Source organism: Aethina tumida, chromosome 1 (assembly GCF_024364675.1).
Source record: "Aethina tumida isolate Nest 87 chromosome 1, icAetTumi1.1, whole genome shotgun sequence".
NCBI classification, from domain to species: Eukaryota; Metazoa; Arthropoda; class Insecta; order Coleoptera; family Nitidulidae; genus Aethina; species Aethina tumida.
The window spans coordinates 10,270,476-10,294,478 of record NC_065435.1 but is presented as its reverse complement, the minus strand read 5'-3'; the positions used below and the strand labels follow the sequence as shown (position 1 = coordinate 10,294,478).

Below are 24,003 nucleotides of genomic sequence, written 5' to 3'. Positions count from 1 at the left end.
TACCATTAAATTTGAAAATGTTCCTTTAATCTTTGAGTCAATTTGTATACGTCGTTTAAGATACAATGTTAGAATCAAAATAATAAATAAACACTTTATTTCCTTTACTTGAGAATATTCCAATAATTTGAAAATTATATAGCATTATATTTGTGCCATAAATTTTGAGACTGTTCCAACATTTACATAAACACTCCCGTTTTCTAATTGTATGGTAAGTTGCCTTGCCATAATGAATATTTCGCATCATTGGCAACAGTTAAGACAAAAAAAAAAGAATCGTATCTCACATATTATCAACGGTTTCACGCCTGATAAGTGCGGAATATAATCTAGATAAATTTTGTTTAATTAGTAGATCAAAGGTAATCCATACGATGTCCTAATTTCTATAGAATAATCACTGTTAAGATAAATATTCATATTTTATCTACACAGCAATAAACTTTATGCAACGGTTCGAGTATGGGGTGACATTCGAACATAATTTTTTCACTTTATCATTGATCTAATCTAATAAAGACGGGAATTTCAGTCGGCACAATTTTCTACGGGCCATTAAATAAAATAACAAAACGGACGGTCGTGTAGGTGCGCTTATAAATATTTCGGACATGTATTGCATTACAAGGACGCTCGTCCCTACGGCCAACGTAATTAAGGCATTTTAAATACGAATTGTTTTCGTACGGTTTTATCATTTAAAGAGATAATTGTCAAATTTAACCGAACCCGAAAGATTATGCATATAAAATAAATTTGAAGGTTGAATCTTTTAAGAGAGAGGTCAAGGCTTGTGTGTGTGTGTGTGTTCGTGTGTGTTCGAAAGTGACAAAAGTGTAACGTCTCATCGCTCCGTGAATATTTATATCAAAAAAAGAAAACAAAACAGAAAATAAAATACAGTCTTGTAAATTATCAGGGAGATAAGTGTGAAGTGTATTTACTCATCTTTTTTTTTTTTTTTTTTTGATACGGCTGAGCGTATCTCTCATCTACGTTCTATTTAATTTTTTTGTTATGTACAGTGTACTGAGCTAGCAGACTGTTTGGTACCTACATAATAAATTTATTGTGAGAGAGTATCTATTATATTATATAACGTAAACAAATGGCTTGCACATATGTACGAAATGTTTACCTTTACTGATGTCTGATTTGGAATCTCAAAAATCAATAAAGGTGCAGATATGTATAGTTTATTTCCACAGATTTGCTATGCAAACAATTTCCTATAAAATTTTCTCACAATGGAAACTAAAGAAAAAATTATTACTATTATTTATGTACGTGGTAATTATCCACTAATCGCAGATGTGGTTTTAACAGGCAATTTCAAATATAATTCAATTATTGGCAATTATATTTAAACATTTGTTTAATTTATTGTTAATTTACGAACGATTGAAACCGTTTTTAGGGGCAATAATTACGATTGTTCGATTATTCACGTTTCAAAACATGTCATTGTAATTTTAACAATGTAAGTATTAACAATTAATAATAATATAAAATTCGTTATTGTGGTTTATGATTTTTGAAGCCTATTCACTGGATTATTAAAAGCATACGACGTTTTTTTAACGTTAGGAATATGTTTAATTATTTTATTTTACATCTTGATTCATTAATGTAATAACTATTCAACAAAAATGTTAATACAATTAATTTTTCATGGTAAAACAGAGGAAATTCGCAATTATAAAATGAAAAAAGAATAAATCTCAATGAACACAGCTAATTAAATATTATTTAAATGAAAGGAGGCATAATAAGGCAAATTATTTCAAATCATAACAGCTTTAATATTCAAATAACAATTGTCTGAGTTGTCGAATTTTATTTTTGAGGTAATAAATATTGATTAGTTAAATAAATCAAGTATTTTCCTGACGTAAATTAATGGAACATTCTTAGTAAGAATTTCCTACGTACTACCACAGAAAAAAGTATTCTCAAGTTTTATAAAATATTCTTAAGTGGCAGAAGTTAATAAAATCAGAAACATTTTAGTTTTTAATAAGCTTACATATTATTAAATTTAAAGGTACATTTTCAAATTAATACTGAAATTTAAAGGAACATTCTCGAATGAAATTATACAGATTTTTTATTTTTGGTACACCCTCAAGTAGCCATAAATATGGAAACATTATTGACTTAAATTAATGGAACATTCTCACATTTAATGGAACATTCTTATTAAGAATGTAAGAAACTTACATATTATCAAATTTATAGGTACATTTTCAAATGAATTGATAATACGGATTTTCTACTTCTGTTACACCCTGTATCACAACTTTCTTAACTTACATTAGTGGAACATTCTGAAATGGAATAGAACACAGTAATAATTTTTTGAGTGCCACAAAAAAATATTCTAAAATTGAATAAAATGTTTTCAAAGTGGCAGAAATATAAAATGTAGGTAAATAATGTTCTCAAATTTGTAAGAACATTGTTAAATTAATGGTCGAACCGACTGTAATATTTCCAAGTGGAAGGAAAATTTTTGCTGCAGATATTTGTTAATTTTGACACGTTCTCAACCATGAAACGTGAACATAAATTGCGATTAATATTTTATTTTTAATTGTGTTGTTTTCAACTTTATCCACCGATAAATTTCGAGTATTTTTTCCCAGTGTTAACCTTTTTCTATTGTAAGTATGCACATTTTAGAATGTTGGTCATTCTTTAAACAATAATAAAAAATTGGACCGTGTCCAGATAATAATACATTCCAAAATATCTCAACTGAAAAGTATTTTAAGACCCACATTAAAAGATTCATTACTGACCCCTGGTTGTCGTAAATTTGAAAAAATTTTAAGTGTGAATCACACGAATTTCGGACTGCGTCAAAACAACGTTGAATGTACTAGGAAAATAATATGTATAGGAAGTTCGAAACGAAATGGTAATTTCAGGGTCTGCTTCTACATTATATAATATTAAGTTTCACCAAATTTGGTTTTTGTCTTCTCCACACAAGGTTATTTACCTTTTGGTTAATCCAATAAAAACTGTCTACACCTTCAATATCTTTTAAATGATGATCAGATATGTTGAATCGATAACGAGTGACGCTCAAACATTAACATATATGAATTCTTTCAACCTTCGCAACGAAACTTTTAGGTATGGTTAAGTAAAAAAAAAAAATAACAAGGAGGACTTTTTAATATTTCCTTTTATTGCTTTATTTGACTAACAAAAGGGGGATTGTAAATTATCGCTTTGGCAGTTTTATGTTGCGTGGGTGTTTTTAATTCAATTAAATTGCATTTAGTAAAACAAAAAGTTACACTGCTTTATTTTTGCGAGGTTATTATTTTTAAACTATACAGGCCAAAAATAAACGTTCAGGTATTTTTGACTGAAATAAACGCACGAGTTTATAATCATGAGTTCAATTTTATAATTGTAATTGTTGCTGTTATGGCATGAACCCTTCATCTAATCCACTTATAATTATATGCTCTTTTACGAGTACAGTTTTGTATAAGCCATTTTTTTGAATGTTAACTGTTGCAAAAAAATCCAATTTGACGAATTCTCAGGAAATTGTTATTTTAATGTTGTAACAGTTATCTCAAAATAATTTGCCTTATTATGTCTCGTCTCAATATTTAATAATAATTATTTGTGTTCACATTAACAGTAATTTTTTATAATTTTGAATTTCCTTATTTCATCATAAAAATATTGACAAAATAATCAATATTAATTTGAAAATGTACTTATTATAAATTTGATAATAAGTAAGATTATTAAAACCCAAAGTTTTTATTAAATTTGAGAATGTTCAATTAATTTAAGTCAAGAAAGTTTCAAGATTCATGGATATTTGGGGGTGTACCAAAAATAGAAAATCTATATTATCATTTCATTTGAGAATGTTACATAAATTGCAGTATTAATTTGAAAATGTATATTTAAATTTGATAATATGTAAACTCAAATTTTTTGATTTTATTTAATAATATTTTAGACTTCTGTCACTTGATAATATTTTATTAAATTTGAGAATCCTTTTTTCTTACTAAGATTGTTCCATTAACTTTGAGAATGTTCCACCAATGTAAGTTAAGAAAGATTCAAAATTCATGGATACACTTGAGGGTGTAACAAAAATAGAAAATCTGTACTATCATTTCATTTGGAAATATTACTTTAAATTTCAATATTTGAATTTGAAAATGTACCTATAAATTTGATAATATGTAAGTTTCTTAACAATGTCCCATTAATTTAAGTCAATAAAATTTCGAGATTCATGAATACTCGAGGGTGTACCAAAAATAGAGAATCTGTAATATTATTATTATTATTTCATTTGTGAATGTTACCCTAAATTTTAGTATTAACTTGAAAATGTACCTTTAACATTGATGTGTAAGCTTATTAAAAACTGAAGTTTCTCTGGTTTTATTTAACTTCTGCTACTTAAGAATATTTTATAAAACTTCAGAATATTTTTTTCATTAAACTCTCGAAATTCACAATAAATTGGAGAATGTTCCTTTAATTTTGAAAATGTTCAAATAAATTCGATAATGTTCCTTTTTTGAGTTTTTTCTTTGGAAAGATAAATTTAGAATTTTAGAATATTTTGTTTTAGTGGCACACAAAAAATTATTACTATGTTCCATTCAATTTGAGAATGTTCCACTAATGTAAGTTAAGAAAGTTTTAAGTTTCATGGATACTTCAGGGTGTAAGAAAAATAGAAAATCTTTATTATCATTGTTACTTTAAATTTCAATATTAATTTGAAAATGTACCTATAAATTTGATAATATGTAAGTTTCTTACATTCTTACTAAGAATGTTCCATTGAATGTGAGAATGTTCCATTAATTTAAGTCAATATAGTTTAGAGATTCATGAACACTTGAAGGTGTATCAAAAATAGGAAATCTGTTTTATTATCTTATTTGAGAATGTTACCTTAAATTTCAGTATTAAGTTGAAAATGTACCTTTAAAATTGATATGTAAGCTTATTAAAAACTAAAATTTCTCTGATTTTATTTAACTTCTGCCACTTAACTAAGAATATTTTATAAATCTTTAGAATGTTTTTTCATTAAATCCTAGAAATTCACAATAAATTGGAGAATGTTCCTTTAATGTTGAAAATGTTCTAATAAATTTGATAATGTTCCTTTTTTAAATGTTTTCTTTAGAATGATAAATAAATTTAAAATTATAATAAATTATTATAAATAGTGACAGTTTTGTTAATTTTGAAAGTGTTCCATTAAATGTGAGAATGTTCTATTAATATAAAGCCGTTAAAAAGTGAGAACAGCAGTGGTTAAAGTTGAAAACAACGCGATTAAAAGTGAAATATTTATCGCAATATTGGTTTACATTCAGAAAAATATTTTTACACTCTGATTATGGTAAACTGTTGAGACTGGGTGATATGTGTGGTATTGTAAAATTTGTTTACTATAAATTACTACTATACAAACGAGTCGTGATAAGGGAAGTGTTTCCGGAAATCCGTAGTGTGAAATGTATCAGATACCTAACTTAATATCACAAAACCTCGTGTGTGCAAGTTTCAATATTTTACAGCACCGAAATTATCATAAAAGAGAAACGTTTCAGATTCACTCGTACGTTGCAAGCCGTGGAAATTTCCGACGGCCGAATTTGTCTATTTAAATAAATTAATGGCTGATAATTATAATTAAGTTCCAACAATCCGATGATAAGCCGAGCTCCTTTGAAAATAGAATCGGCCCGAGAAATGTTTATTTATTTTCCATCTCTTTTCGTATACACACGTGGTCTATTTTTACTTTAAAATTTTATTCGATTGGTTTACACATTAGACATCGGAAAGTGATGGAATGTTCAGTATAAACCGGATTTCGAAAAAACGAATTATAACTGGCGGACTTTTGATTACAACGGTTTTATCGCGTCGCGTCTCGAAAATGCAAGATGCCGTCGCGTTTCGTTTTGCACGTATTCCTCGGCCACTTCCTCGGACGGCGACAGGATTTGTGCGCCATTATTCAAAAACTTAACAACTGGGGGGACACCGTTTTCTTCGAATCATCGACACATTTCACGGGAATCGCCCGTGCTTGTGTGCACGAGTGTGTGTGTGTGTGTGGCACAAAATCAATATCGACGGAAAAGAACGTCTAATTCAATAATTCAGTAATGGATTTAGTTTTTATAATTTTAAGCATTTTGTATGTTTTTCCTTTATTCATATAATTCACTTAATTTACATCTATTTTATATAGTTTTTTTTTCTCTTGGAACACTATTAAATTTAATATTTTAGTAACGTATTTACCTTTGTTTTACCTTTGTTCTTGAAATGCTAATTTTATATCATTATTTATTATTTCATACAATTTTAAATGGTTTTTTCTGATAATGGTAGATTCTGATAGTTTTAAGTATTTTGTATGTTTTTCCTTTATTTTCAATTTTCTAATATTATATGGTCAATTCTTATAATTTCCGTGTATTTTATAAAGTTTTTTCTCTTATAACTTCATTAAATTTAATAATTTAACCATTTTTGATAATTATAACCATTTTATGTTTTTCCTTTATCTCCGAATCGACCATTTTAACTTTTCTTTATTATTTTACTTATTTTCCTCTATTTTATGACGTTTTTTTCGTATAACATTAAATTTCATGAATTAGTGACACATTTGCCTTTGGCAGTTTTAAAAATGTTGTATGTTTTTCCTTTATTTTTAATTTTCTAATTTTATATGGCCAGTTCTTATAATTTACGTGTATTTTATAAAGTTTTTTCTCTTATAACTTCATTAAATTTAATAATTTAACCGTTTTTGATAATTATAACCATTTTATGTTTTTCCTTTATTTCCGAATCGACCATTTTAACTTTTTTTTATTATTTTACTTATTTTCCTCCATTTTATGACGTTTTTTTCGTATAACATTAAATTTCATGAATTAGTGACACATTTGCCTTTGGCAGTTTTAAAAATGTTGTATGTTTTTCCTTTATTTTTAATTTTCTAATTTTATATGGCCAGTTCTTATAATTTACGTGTATTTTATAAAGTTTTTTCTCTTATAACTTCATTAAATTTAATAATTTAACCGTTTTTGATAATTATAACCATTTTATGTTTTTCCTTTATTTCCGAATCGACCATTTTAACTTTTCTTTATTATTTTACTTATTTTCCTCTATTTTATGACGTTTTTCTCGTATAACATTAAATTTCATGAATTAGTGACACATTTGCCTTTGGCAGTTTTAAAAATGTATGTTTTTCCTTTATTTTCAATTTTCTAATTTTATATGGCCAGTTCTTATAATTTACGTGTATTTTATAAAGTTTTTTCTCTTATAACTTCATTAAATTTAATAATTTATCCATTTTTGATAATTATAACCATTTTGTATGTTTTTCCTTTATTACTGAATCGACCATTTTAACTTTTTTTTGTTATTTTACGTTTTTCCCTCTATTTTATAACGTTTTTCTCGTATAACATTAAATTTCATGAATTAGTGACACATTTGCCTTTGGAAGTTTTAAAAATGTATGTTTTTCCTTTATTTTCAATTTTCTAATTTTATATGGCCAGTTCTTACAATTTATGTGTATTTTATAAAGTTTTTTCTCTTATAACTTCATTAAATTTAATAATTTATCCATTTTTGATAATTATAACCATTTTGTATGTTTTTCCTTTATTACTGAATCGACCATTTTAACTTTTTTTTGCTATTTTACGTTTTTCCCTCTATTTTATAACGTTTTTCTCGTATAACATTAAATTTCATAAATTAGTGACACATTTGCCTTTGACAGTTTTAAAAATGTTGTATCTTTTTCCTTTATTTTCAATTTTCTAATTTTATATGGCCAGTTCTTATAATTTCCGTGTATTTTATAAAGTGTTTTCTGTTATAACTTCATTAAATTTAATAATTTATCCATTTTTGATAATTATAACCATTTTGTATGTTTTTCCTTTATTACTGAATCGACTATTTTAACTTTTTTTTTTTGTTATTTTACGTATTTCCCTCTATTTTATAACGTTTTTCTCGTATAACATTAAATTTCATGAATTAGTGACACATTTGCCTTTGGCAGTTTTAACAATTTTGTATGTTTTTCCTTTATTTTCAATTTCCTAATTTTATATGGCCAGTTCTTATAATTTACGTGTATTTTATAAAGTTTTTTCTCTTATAACTTCATTAAATTTAATAATTTAATCATTTTTGATAAACATTTTTTTTCTTTATACCTGAATCGACCATTTTAACTTTTCTTTGTTATTTTAGGTACTTCCCTCGATTTTATAACGTTTTTCTCGTATAACATTATTAACTTTCTTTAATTAGGGACACGTTTACCTTTGATAGTTTTAAAAATTTTGTATGTTTTTTCTTTATTTTCGAAATTCTAATTTTGTATTGCCAATTCTTGTAAGTCCAGTGTTTTTTATTAAGTTTTTTCTCTTAGAACTTCATTAAAATTAATAATTTAGTAACTTTTGTTAATTTTAAGCATTTTATATGTTTTTCCTTTATTCCTGAATGGAGCATTTTAATTTTTCTTTGTTATTTTACGTATTTCCCTCTATTCTATAACGTTTTTTCTCGTATAACATTATTAAATTTCGTGAATTAGTAACACATTTACCTCTGGCAATTTTAAACAATTTGTATGTTTTTCCTTTTTTCTTGAATTGCTAATTTTATCTTGTCATTTCTTACAATTTCTGAATACTTTATAAAGTTTTTTGTCTTATAAATTAATTAAATTTAATGATTTAGGAATTTTTGATAATTTTAAGCATTTTGTATGTTTTTCCTTTATTTCTGAATCGATCATTTTTACTTTTCTTTGTTATTTTACATATTTCCTTCTATTTTACAACGCTTTTCTCGTATAAAATTAATAAATTTTATAAATTAACACATTTACCTCTGTCAATTTTAAACAATTTGTATGTTTTTCCATTATTCTCGAATTTCTAATTTGTCATTTCTTATAATTTCCGTGTATTTTATAAAGTTTTTCTTTTAGAATTTCATTAAATTAAATTTTTCATAATTTTAAGAATTTTGTATGTTTTTCCTTTATTTTTGAATCGACCATTTTTTACTTTTCTTTGTTATTTTACATATTTCTTTATATTTTATAACGTTTTTTCGTTTATAACATTATTAAATTAAATAAATTAATATCACATTTAATTTTTTCAAGTTTAATTATTTTGTATGTTTATTTCCTAATTTATAGTTTCATTTTTCGTTGTTATTTAATATAATTTCCATATATTTTTTGACTTAAGTTAAATTTAACAATTTAATAACTTCTTAATTTTTTCCTTTATTTTCCAAATTGCAATTTCAAATGTTTCCCGTGTATTTTATAACATGTTATAACTTGTCTTATTAAGTTCGTGCGGCATTATTCAAAAACGAGGGGGACACCGTTTTCTGGGAATTATCTGCACATTTCACGGAAATCGTGTGTGTGCGACAAAATCAATATCAACGGGGGAGATCAGTCCTTATCACGGGTAAACAAAGTGGAGCAGACCTAACCTATCTTAAAATCCGTGATACCGTAGATACCGCAATGTATTTATCAGCCTGCGACCGTCTGTACGGCCTCAGTACATTATATAAGTCGTACGAATCGTCAGGACAAAAAAAAAAAAAAAATAATAATAGATACTTATCTCCCAACAATAACTGATAACAATTGCATACGTGATTTATTGTGCGGTCGTTCCAAGTGATTCGAAGTGTCCACACCGTCCGCCTCAATGCTCGGAAACACCCGATCATTGTTCAGGGTAAGTTTTTTGGGGGCGCTCACAGTGTTTACGTTTCGGGGGCAATTGCTGCGCCGACGTTCGAGATTTCGGGGCGGGTGACCTACTACGGAATTCACGTCATCCCCCCGGTTTTGGGGAGGGTCGTCAAGGCTGCACGCGGTCACCTCCGTTGCCTCACGTCCGGTTCGACTGTACACCGTCGGTTTTTCTTTATTTTTTACGTGTTGTGCTCGTTCGAGGTTTTCGATCGGTCTCAACGTCGATTTGGTTTTATTGATTTTATGTAAAGTTTGTTTCTTTTAAAAAATTTAATTGATTCGGAGACGCGGATGTTTGCCGCTCGGTGGAAGTTTTTTTTTTTTTCATTTTGTCCGGGTTGGTGTTGGTGGACGATTGTTTTAATTAATACTTTACCAATCTTGGAACGTTTTAGTGAGGAAACTTTGATAAAATAAAGTATTTCTACTCGTTTCAAGACATTTTTATCCCTAGATAATAAAAGTCATAAATTACTAAAAAGATGACTTCAAATCACAGAGTATCAAAATTCTGAAAGTCTCATTATTAAGTCGGACTCATTATGTAGTTTGGTAATTCTATATTTTTATAATAAAACTAGCTTTTCTTTATTTAAACTACGAGATTATTTTCGAATAGATAACAACGGCCATTAGTAATTTGAACTTGAAAGTTTAAAATATAGTTTTAATTAATATCCATTTTACAGTTAGAAATTCGAGACATTACTGAAGACATTTATGTTAAAGCATTATTCAGAACATTTTTATACAACAACTAATTTTACAAATAGGTAATTTTTACTTTCCTTTTTTCTAGAATACCATCAAATTAATAATTTTTAACACGTTTACTTAGTTAAGTACTGTGTATGTTTTTCCCTTATTCTCGATTGACAAAATTTTAGTTTCTTTTATTATTTCATATACTTTGTGTGTATTTCATGACGTTTTTCTCCTAGAACTTTTATCGAATTTAGTAATTTTGATAATTTGAGCACTTTGTATGTTTTCCTTATTGTCGAATGACTAATTTTTCTTTTTCTTTATTATTTCATTTTATTTCCGTGTATTTCACGACACATTTCTCTTGAAACTTCATCAAATTTAATAGTTTTGTTCATTTTAGACATTTTGTATGTTATTATTGAATCGTTGTTTTAATATTTTATATAATTTTCATGAGGCTTTTCTCCTGAAACTTTATCAAATTTAATAATTTTGTTAATTTTTATGTTTTTCCTTTATTCTCGAATGAATCATTTTTACTTTTCTTTATTATGTCGTATAATTTTTGTGTATTTCATGATATTTCTTTCCTACAACTCTATCAAATTTAATAATATTGATATTTATACGCTTTTTGTATGTTTTTCCTTTATTCTCTTTAGTTTTACTTTTCTTTGTGATCTTACTATATTTGTTTCTTTTATAGAATTTTATCACATTAATAATTTTACAATTTATTTAACGCAGTTACTTCAGATAATTTTAAGCATTTTGTATGTTTTTCCATTATTCTCTTCATTCTTACTTTTCTTAGTGATTTTCTTATATTTTATAACGTTTTTCTCTTAAAATTTTATCACATTTAATAATTTTCTAACGCAGTTACTTCTGATAATTTTAAGCCTTTTGTATGTTTTTCCTTTATTAACTTCATTCTTACTTTTCTTTGTGATTTTATTATATTTTATAATGTTTTTCTCATAGAATTTTATCACATTTAATAATCTGCTAACGTAATTAATTCAGTAGATTTTAAGTATTTTGTATGTTTTTCCTTTATTCTCTTCATTCTTACTGTTCTTAGTGATTTTCTTAAATTTTATAATGTTTTTCTCTTAGTATTTAATCACATTTAATAATTTGCTAGCGCAGTTACTTCAGATAATTTTAAGAATTTTGTATGTTTTTCCTTTATTCTCATCATTCTTACTTTTCTTAGTGATTTTCTGAAATTTTGTAATGTTTTTCTCTTAGTATTTAATCACATTTAATAATTTGCTAACGCAGTTACTTCAGATTATTTTAAGTATTTTGTATGTTTTTCCTTTATTCTCTTCACTCTTACTTTTCATTGTGATTTTCCTATATTTTATATTCGTTTCTTTTTTAGAATTTCATTACATTAATATTGTTTTAATTTAATAAAGGCAATTACTTCAGATAATTTTAAACATTTTGTATGTTTTTCCTTTATTCTGTTCATTTTTATTTTTCTTAGCGATTTTCCTATATTTTCTCATGCTTTTCTCTTAGAATTTGGCACATTTAATAATTTACTAACTCAGTTACTTCAAATATTCCGAAGTATTTTTGTATGTTTATCCTTTATTCTCATCATTTTTATTTCTCTTTAAGATTTTCTTATTTTTTATAATGTCTTTTTTTATTTAACACAGTTATTTCAAATAATTTTTAGCATTTTGTTATTCCTTTATATAATTTCCAATTATTTTCTTATATTTTTTATTACTTTCCAGTATTGTTAATTTTTTACTTTATTCATCAACACAAATTATATAAGCAGAACCTTGTGATTATTTTAATAATCGATTACCTTTTTATTTCTCGTATTTATTATAAAACATTCCGTTAAAATACTGTCTACAAACAAATCGACACGTTTCCAATAAGAATTATAGACCAATAAAATTTATTGTTTTATAAATCTAAACTATTGCTGTTTTCTAATGACTTAGACACCATTATTGCATGTTTATAGCCATTTAAAATATACATAATTGATTTGAATTTTTAGTATAGGAAGACACAAATTTTACTTTTAAAACGTGTCTGTGCCTGACAAACGTTTAAATAATAAAACACCGAATTAGGAAAACAAAAGACTTCTTTGTTCGCAACATACACGTTATTCTTTTTTTTTTTTTTGTTTTTGCTCATCGTTTAGTTACTTAGTCTTCCATAAAAAATCGCATGTTTTCCCTGCAGGTCCGGACGTGGATCGATAATTTTAGATGGGGTCCTTCAATGGTATTTTACGCACAAAGGAAATTATTTGTTATGTCGTCGGATCGTTATAAATATTTTTTAACATTTGTTCCCCTTTGTCGAAAGAATAAGACCTGGAATATCGGTCCCTTTTGTACACGTATCAGTTGGAAATCGCCTTTAATAAAATATTTATGGAATTTGTCGTTTCTTCGGCACCGAAACGAAAATATCAAAGGCGATACAAAAACCTAGCAACGAGGAATATGAATAAGTTCTGTGCAAACACGAGAAGCAAGTGGAATTACGTGGAAATTCTTATATAAAACGCCAGACTCCTGTTGTACGACTCACAATACCAGATATTTATTATTTCATTCCACTCTCCGCACCACGGATAATTACAGACAGACCAGCGTCCCGGAAAACCTTACGTCGCACGTCGTAAATCACGAAACGAACGATTCGAACGGCCATGAAAATTAAACAATAACGTTCAGAACTTTTATATTTCGCACTAACCACCGAGAACGAAATAATCGGCGAGCCGCGTATCGGGGAAGCCTTCTCGACTAATTTAAAAACCATTGAAAATGTCACGTATCAAACACACAACAACTGTCGTTAATGAATTGACGGACATGCACCGCACAATGGATCTTTGTGCGGGCCTCAGTTTTTCCGTATTTCTTCCCCCTCGCAAAGCGTGGTCCTGACAAAAAACGGCGGAGGAAGAAAAAATTAAGGGGCAGGGCAAATATTTGCCGGGAAGGAAACCTTCGCAAAGGATCCGGGATAATGTTTGTTAAGTACGGAATTGTTTTGTGTACCGGAATTTGGAATTATTATGAAACGTTTGGGAAATAAGATGAAACGGAATTGAAATGTTACGTTATTAAGGATGTAGAAAACGGACGGGCAAAATGGCAATTTAATTTACTAAACAAACATTCATATACTTATTTTTATTGGCTTGATTTTAATTTTTTGTTGAATATGGTGAATAAAAATAATAATGGCAGTTCGATTGAATAATATTATTCAATCCATCTGTCAAATTCAAATATGTATGTTCCTTCCGACAGTGGACTTAAAATGGTTTAATCACAGGCAAAGAATCCTCTTTAAATAAGTTTCTTATTTAAATAATAATAAATAAAAAAAATTATTTATTTCATGGACAATTTCACTCATTATTATGTAACAGATAGATGCTAATATATTTTAGTTCAGAATTCATAAATTGACTAATGGATAATTGTTATTATCTTGAACACTATCGGTTTACTTTGATTCATAATTGAACTTTAAATTAAAATAATTGTCCAAAACAATACATTATCAAGATCACACACGGTTAGATGAGTCCCCAAAAAATTTAAAGTAATCTATTTTTAGTACATAATTGTTGAACACTTAAAGTATTTTGTTATTTAAATAGTTTTAGATAAAATATAATGTTTAAATTGTGCCTATTACTCACTCCGGCAACATTAGGTGACTATCAAATAATATGTTATTCATTTAAAATTCGTAAACTGTTAAAATGAAAATAGTAAACTTATTAGAATTGCTGAATTAGTTTGCTTGGATCGTAAAGAATGAAGTTTAAAACAAGAAAACAAATTGAAGTCAGTTTACAATATTTAAATCAATTTACAAAGTAATTTCAACATCATAGGTTAAATTAGCCCCTAATAATTATTAACTAATGTATTTTTAATATATAATTGTAGATTATTTAAAGTTTTTTGCCACTTAAATGATTGTAGATGAAATACAAGATTTAACTCATGTACAATGACTATTACTCACTTAGTCAACATTACGTGATTGTCATATAATCTGTTATTAGTTTAGAATTCATAAATTGTTAAAATGAAAATTGGAAACATCTTAAAATTGTTGAATTACTTTACTTGAATCGTAAAGAATGAAGTTTAAAACAAGAAAACAAATTGAAGTCAGTTTACAATATTTAAATCAATTTACAAAGTAATTTCAACATCATAGGTTAAATTAGCCCCTAATAATTATTAACTAATCTATTTTTAATATTTAATTGTAGATTATTTAAAGTTTTTTGCCACTTAAATGGTTGTAGATGAAATACAATATTTAACTCATGTACAATGACTATTACTCACTTAGTCAACATTACGTGATTGTCATATAATCTGTTATTAGTTTAGAATTCATAAATTGTTAAAATGAAAATTGGAAACATCTTAAAATTGTTGAATTACTTTACTTGAATCGTAAAGAATGAAGTTTAAGACAAGAAAACAAATTGAAGTCAGTTTACAACATTTAAATTACTTTGCAATGTAATGTAGTATATTTTCAACATCATATGGTTAAATCAACCCCTAATAATTATTAACTAATCTATTTTTAATATATAATTGTAGATTATTTAAAGTTTTTTGCCATTTAAATGGTTGTAGATGAAATACAATATTTAACTCATGTACAATGGCTATTACTCACTTAGGTAACATTAGGTGATTGTCAAATAATCTGTTATTAGTTTAGAATTCATAAATTGTTAAAATGAAAATTGTAAACATCTTAAAATTGTTGAATTACTTTACTTGAATCGTAAAGAATGAAGTTTTAAACAAGAAAACAAATTGAACTCAGTTTAGAACATTTAAATCACTTTACAACGTAATGTTATATATTTTCAACATCATATGGTTAAATTAGCCCCTAATTATTATCAACTAATCTATTTTTTAATATATAATTGTAGATTATTTAAAGTTTTTTGCCATTTAAATGGATGAAAATGAAATACAATATTTAACTCATGTACAATGGCTATTACTCACTTAGGCAACATTAGGTAATTGTCCAATAATCTGTTATTAGTTTAGAATTCATAAATTGTTAAAATGAAAATTGGAAACATCTTAAAATTGTTGAATTACTTTACTTGAATCGTAAAGAATGAAGTTTAAAACAAGAAAACAAATTGAAGTCAGTTTACAACATTTAAATCACTTTACAACGTATTGTAGTATATTTTCAACATCATATGGTTAAATCAACCCCTAATAATTATTAACTAATCTATTTTTAATATATAATTGTAGATTATTTAAAGTTTTTTGCCATTTAAATGGTTGTAGATGAAATACAATATGTAACTCATGTACAATGGCTATTACTCACTTAGGTAACATTAGGTGATTGTCAAATAATCTGTTACTAGTTTAGAATTCATAAATTGTTAAAATGAAAATTGTAAACATCTTAAAATTGTTGAATTACTTTACTTGAATCGTAAAGAATGAAGTTTAAAACAAGAAAACAAATTGATGTCAGTTTACAACATTTAACTCACTTTACAACGTAATGTAGTATATTTTCAACATCATATGGTTAAATCAGCCCCTAATAATTATCAACTAATCTATTTTTTAATATATAATTGCAGATTATTTAAAGTTTTTTGCCATTTAAATGGTTGTAGATGAAATACAATATTTAACTCATGTACAATGGCTATTACTCACTTAGATAACATTAGGTGATTGCCGAATAATTTGTTATTAGTTGAGAATTCATAAATTGTTAAAATGAAAATTGGAAACATCTTAAAATTGTTGAATTACTTTACTTGAATCGTAAAGAATGAAGTTTAAAACAAAAAAACAAATTGAAGTCAGTTTACAACAGTTAAATCGCTTTACAACGTAATGTAGTATATTTTCAACATCATATGGTTAATAATTATTAACTAATTTATTTTTAATATATAATTGTAGATTATTTATATTTTTTTGCTATTTAAATGGTTGTAGATTAAATACAATATTTAAGTCATGTACAATGACTATTACTCACTTTGTCAACATTAGGTAATTGTCAAATAATCTATTATTAGTTTAGAATTCATAAATTGTTAAAATGAAAAGTGGAAACATCTTAAAATTGTTGAATTACTTTACTTGAATCGTAAAAAATGAAGTTTTAAACAAGAAAACAAATTAAAGTTAGTTTATAACATTTAAATCACTTTACAACGTTATGTGGTATATTTTCAACATCATATGGTTAAATCAACCCCTAATAATTATTAACTAATCTATTTGTAATATATAATTATAGAAATTTTAGAGTTTTTTCCCATTTAAATAGTTACAGATGAAATAAAATATTTAACTCGTGTACTATGGCTATTACTCACTTAGGTAACATTAGGTGATTGTCAAATAATCTGTTATTAGTTCATAAACTGTTAAAATAAAAATTGTTACATCTTAAAATTGCTGAATTACTTGTATATTTTATTTCATTTACAATTATTGAAATAGTTTAATGATCTACAGTTTGGATTTCATTCTTAATGATTCAGGAGAAGTAATTCAGCAATTTTAAAATGTTTACTGTCATTCATTTTAACACCTTATGAACTCTAAACATTCTGTGAAGTAACAAAATTGAAATTTGAATCTGAGCTTGAACATTCAGCAGGAACGCAGCCCACTGCCACAAATTAACAACGATCCGAAGCGCAATTCGTAAACCACAACGGGGTTGTCGGTCGCGAAGGTCATCGAAATAATTCTTATTCATCATTTTATGCGGCCACATTAAAAATAATTAATTGATATAAGCGTCTTATGCATTGGTCGTTATGAAATATTAATTATTAAGTATAAAAAATGTCAGATAGCATATCAGAAAACTCTGACACTAAGGATCGACCTTTCGGCTTATCAAAGAACTTGTATGTTTTATATTCCTGTCAAACGCGATATTGGCCACTTTACACGTTTCACTTACTTACTTACTAACTATTTATTTATATTTAGACGATATCACCAAGCCTACAGATATTGCACAAGTTTTCCTCACGTAACGCACATTTTAATCTGTACGTATGCGAGACGGATAGATCCGTGCCGCGGCGGCGGCACATTGGACTTGGTTCAAGTGAAAAATTAATTGCCCGCTCCATTACCATTGGAAAGAACACCGGCAATGATGTAATATGATAATTACCATTAAATCGACCAACTTTTGTTCATATTTCGTACGAATCTCCGGACACATTTCTCCAGCCAAACCGTTTCCGAGGTCGCCAATTTTTTTTCGCCTCTTTTTTGATCTCATTGCCCCCCCCCCCCCCCGTATATTTCACAACGTCACATTCGGCTCTAATTGTGAATATTACAATAATTAACTGGGTGTTATATAATAATTTTTGAACTGCAGACATTAATATACATATTCTAGTTCAGTAAAAGGTTACCGATTATTTAATGTAAATCTTTGACGTCGAAACGAGTCCTTCTACGTTACATTTCAAACCTATTCTCTCTCTCCGACGAATGAAATGCAGCAATTATACACTAATTGAATTTATATATGTATTAATCGATATTAAGTCATGTGTCGTAGTAATTGTGTCTTATAAACTAGACCATTAATCGATGCAAAACAGTTATCAGGAAAAACTGTTGCATGTAATTATTTATTCAACAAGTCGAGGCGTTTTTATTAAATTGTTTCTCTAAATTTGCCCCAATTGGCAATAACTAGATTTCAATCAATCATCTACTTTACTGATGATATGTAGTAATAATATATTATTTAACAGTCCTATAATAATGATGAGTGAGTGAGTGGGTAATAATCATTTTACCACAATTAAATGTTATATTTTACCTACAACTACGTAAATACGTAATAATAATTTTTAAAGACCGACTCAACAGTCTGATGTTGATAATGCACCACACATATTACGTTGCAAACTTATTGAAATGTTGTAAACAAATCTTAATTTATGTTCTTGTTTCCACTCGATTCTTTACAATTCAGAGCAAATAATGTATTGGTTTTATGGTTGTTCATTTATAACATTACAAAGCATATTAATTAATAACCTTCTAATGATGAGTGAGTGAGTAATGGATATTGTGTATCAGTTACATTTAAAATTTTGTCCATTATTATTTACAACCAAATAAATTTAAATATTGATTAAAGAGATCTCTAAAAAATCAGTTTTATGTTGATAATATATTACGTTGCAAAGATTGAAATGTAAACAGTTTTCAATTATTTCCTTATTTTAGATCAGTCAAAGTAATTCGGCAGTTTTAGAATGTTTACAATTATACATTTTATGAATTGTAAACTAACAACATATTATTTGACAATCACTTAATGTTGCCTAAGTGAGTAATAGACATTGTACATGAGTTAAATATTGTATTTCTTCTATAACTATATAAATGGCAATAATCTACGATTTACATATTAAAAATAGGTTAGTTAAATTTACAACTTGCATCAATTTCTTTACAACTTAATGTTAATTATTAACTAATCTATTTTTAATTGAAAATTTGAAGTTTGATGTAAATAGTTGTAGATGAAGTACAATATTTAACTCATGCACAATGGGTATTACTCACTCAGGCAACATTAGGAGATTGTCAAATAGTTTGTTATTAGTTTAGAAATCATAAACTGGTAAAATGAAAATTGGAAACATCTTCAAATTACTACATTACTTTGATTGAATCGTAAAGAATGAAGTTTAAAACAAGAAAACAAATTGAAGTCAGTTTACAACATTTAAATCACTTTACAACTTAATATAGGATATTTTTAATATATAATTGTAGGTTATTTAAAGTTTTTTTGCCATTTAAATAGTTACAAACGAAATACAATTTATAACTCATGTACAATGGCTATTACTCACTCAGGCAACATTAGGAGATTGTCAAATAGTTTGTTATTAGTTTAGAAATCATAAACTATTAAAATGAAAATTCGAAACATCTTAAAATTACTAAATTACTTTGATTGAATCGTAAAGAATGAAGTTTAAAACAAGAAAACAAATTGAACTTAGTTTAGAACATTTAAATCATTTTACAACGTAATGTAGTATATTTTCAACATCATATGGTTAAATCAACCCCTAATAATTATTAACTAATCTATTTTTAATATATAATTATAGAAATTTTAAAGTTTTTTCCCATTTAAATAGTTACAGATGAAATACAATATTTAACTCATGTACAATGGTTATTACTCACTTAGTGAACATTAGGTGATTGTCAAATAATCTGTTATTAGTTTAGAATTCATAAATTGTTATAATGAAAATTGGAAACATCTTAAAATTGTTGAATTACTTTACTTGAATCGTAAAGAATGAAGTTTAAAACAAGAAAACAAATTGATGTCAGTTTACAACATTTAACTCACTTTACAACGTAATATAGTATATTTTCAACATCATATGGTTAAATCAACCCCTAATAATTATTAACTAGTCTATTTTTAATATATAATTATAGGAATTTTAAAGTTTTTTCCCATTTAAATGGTTGTAAATGAAATACAATATTTAACTCATGTACAATGGTTATTACTCACTTAGCGAACATTAGGTGATTGTCAAATAATCTGTTATTAGTTTAGAATTCATAAATTGTTAAAATGAAAATTGGAAACATCTTAAAATTGTTGAATTACTTTACTTGAATCGTAAAGAATGAAGTTTAAAACAAGAAAACAAATTAATGTCAGTTTACAACATTTAACTCACTTTACAACGTAATGTAGTATATTTTCAACATCATATGGTTAAATCAACCCCTAATAATTATTAACTAGTCTATTTTTAATATATAATTATAGGAATTTTAAAGTTTTTTCCCATTTAAATGGTTGTAAATGAAATACAATATTTAACTCATGTACAATGGTTATCACTCACTTAGTGAACGTTAGGTGATTGTCAAATAATCTGTTATTAGTTTAGAATTCATAATTTGTTAAAATGAAAATTGGAAACATCTTAAAATTATTGAATTACTTTACTTGAATCGTAAAGAATGAAGTTTAAAACAAAAAAACAAATTGAAGTCAGTTTACAACATTTAACTCACTTTACAACGTAATGTAGTATATTTTCAACATCATATGGTTAAATCAACCCCTAATAATTATTAACTAGTCTATTTTTAATATATAATTATAGGAATTTTAAAGTTTTTTCCCATTTAAATGGTTGTAAATGAAATACAATATTTAACTCATGTATAATGGTTATTACTCACTTAATGAACATTAGGTGATTGTCAAATAATCTGTTATTAGTTTAGAATTCATAATTTGTTAAAATGAAAATTGGAAACATCTTAAAATTGTTGAATTACTTTACTTGAATCGTAAAGAATGAAGTTTAAAACAAAAAAACAAATTGAAGTCAGTTTACAACAGTTAAATCACTTTACAACGTAATGTAGTATATATTCAACATTATATGGTTAAATAAGCCCCTAATAATTAATAACTATTTTTAATATATAATTGTGGGCCATTTAATGTTTTTCATCACTTAAATAGTTTTAGATTAAATTCAACATTTAACTCGTCCACAATGGCCATTACTCACTACGTTATCATAATACAATTGTCAAACATATTTTATTAGTTCAGAAACATAAAACAGTTAAAATAATACATCAATTAATTATGTTGATGTGAATTAGAAAAGATTTCGATGACCTTAGCGACCGACAGCCCTGTATAGCTTTCGTACTGCGTTAGATCATCGTTAATTTAAGACGTCAGCTGCATACGTGCAGGATGTTAAAGCTCAGTTTCAAATTTCAATTTTAATGCTTAATAGAACTACAGTTTATGTTTCATCGTGCTGTTTAACAAATATGGGGAATAATTAAATTTAATTTTTTTTTTAGTGTCCGCGGGTACGTGTCGTTTACGCCATTGTGTCGCGGACGCGAAGGCAAATGGTATTAATGGCCTGAAATTGTTTACCACACCTGACTTTGGAAGGCCGATGCGTTTGTGCCGTGTGCAGTGTTCTAAGGGGGCAGTTCCTGCCCGTAAAAATTGAAAAACCACCCAATTGTTTCCGCCGTGCACGTCCCAAATTAGGCGGTGTCACTTAACGATCACGTTTGTGCATCAAATGTAAAAAAAATTGGTTATGTCGGCGGTTCACTGGTGGCATAATTAGAGCTAGATATAAATTAATACGCTGATAAGTACGTACGTCAGAGTCGAGTAGTTGAGAGTTTGAATCAGCTTTTATCTTCTCAAGAAGCAATTAAAAAAATTGCCGAATTGACCTATATATTCCTAGGGTTACATTATTATAATGATATACACACTCGGAGCGATAACATAGGTACTGCTCTCGAACATGTAGAATACGGTTTGACAAAAAAAATAATTCTAGATAATGAGCCCTAATTAAAAAAGTAATTGATGCAATTCTAGGTATCTTGCGTAGTTTTAGAGATAACTTCAAATAAAAAAAAGACTGTGTTCACTGATAATGAGAATTACAATTTTAAATTATTTATTATTTTATTGGCACAGTTTTAAAAGTTGACGTTCTAGATGCTAGTTTTTAATTTAATTCAGTTTCGGTGATTATCTACCAGAATTTAGTACAGTACAGTTTTAATTTTATCTCTTTAATCTTCTTGACATTTTTAACACTAACTGTTTTGTGGAGTTTTTAGTTAAAATCAACAATTCTTATTACAATAAATGTCTTACATAAAGCAGAATAATAAATGTTTTCTCTCTAAAATCCAAATTTGTCTCATTTTTTCTCTGTTAATTAATGTACTAACTTAATTAATTTTTTAAAGATTTTCCGCTAAAATAAATGTTTCGTATAATAATAAATTAAAATAATTATTTGTAGTATAAAAAATATTTTGTGAAATTTTGATTTTTTTATTTTATTTTCTGTAATATAAAACTGGGTGAACATAATGTAGCCAAAATTCTATTTTTCCCATGTTTTCTGATCAACTTCAATTTATGAAATAATTTGTATATTAATAAATGTCTTATTTGAAATGGAACAAAATATTTTTTGAAGTTTTTAGATTTTTTAAATTTTCTGAAATATAAAAATGGGTGAACATTGTGGTTAATATTCTCTTCTTTATCATCATTTCTGATATTATATATATATATATATATATATATATATATATATATATATATATATATTTGAAGTGGAAAAACATGGTTTGTCAAATTTCAAATTTTAGATTTTTTTTTCATTTTTTGAAATATAAAATGGGTGTGGTTAAAATTCTAATTTTTCTGATCGTTTCTGATAAATTAACTTCAACTTAAATAATTTCAACAATAAAAAATTTCAGAAAATTTTTAATTTTTTAAAATATAAAAATATTTAAATTTTCGATATTCAATTTCTGAAATTATTTTTAATATATATATATATATATATATATATATATATATATATATTGTATTTATTAAAACTTTTCAGCTGAAATAAGTAATTTGTATAATAATAAATGTCCTTATTTGAAGTGGAAAAAATGTTTTGTGAAATTTCAAAATTTTCATTTTTTTTTGTATTTTGAAACATAATAATAGGTAAACAATATTGTGTCTAAAATTATAATTTTTCTCTTCATTTCTGACTTCAACTAAATAATGTTAAAATTAGTAGAATAAAACTTTTTTTCAAAGTATAAAAATAATGAAATTTTGATATTCAATTTCTGAAATTATTTTTAATAGTTTGTTGTATTTTTTAAAGCTTTTCAGCTGAAATAAGTAATTTATTTAAAGTGGAAAAAAATGGTTTGTGAAATTTAGAACTTTTTTTAATTTTCTGAGATACATAATTGGCTAAACATATTGTGGCTAAAGTTTTATTTTTTCTCATCCTTTCTGATGTATTAACTTCAACTTAAGTAATGATAACATGAGTAGAAAAAAACTTCAATGTTTATAAATTTTTCTTCTAATTTATCAAAGTATAAAAATAATTAAATTTTCAACATTCAATTTCTGAAATTATTTTTAATATATTTTTGTATTTTTTTAAGCATTTCTGCTGAAATAATATAATAATGTATATTAATAAATGTCTTATTTGAAATGAAAAAAAAAATGTTTTGTGAAATTTTAAATTTTTCATTTTTTCTCATCATTTTTTATGTATTAACTTCAACTTAAACAACTTTGAAATTAATTGAATATCACTTCAATGTGTATAAATTTTTCTTCCAATTTTTTAAATATAAAAATCATTAAATTTTCACCATTCAGTTTCTGAAATTATTTTTAATATATTTTTGTATTTTTTAAGCTTATCAGTTGAAATAAATAATCTATATCTAATTGTCTTATTTGAA

General features: G+C 26.1%; 1 protein-coding gene across 3 annotated transcripts in view; it reads left to right on the top strand.

Moving 5' to 3' along the window:
* LOC109595073 (phosphatidylinositol 3-kinase regulatory subunit gamma) overlaps positions 1-24,003 on the top strand; it is a 129,455-nt gene that overhangs the window by 83,881 nt on the left and 21,571 nt on the right. Inside the window, exon 1 of one of the 3 annotated variants that reach the window (XM_049961790.1) lies at positions 9,584-9,848. The exons of the other annotated variants lie outside the window; for them this stretch is intronic. Coding sequence (XP_049817747.1) covers positions 9,819-9,848 — 30 coding nt within the window. The 5' untranslated portion in view covers positions 9,584-9,818. Of the gene's footprint in view, positions 1-9,583; positions 9,849-24,003 lie in introns of those variants that run through there. 3 annotated transcript variants of the gene reach the window in all.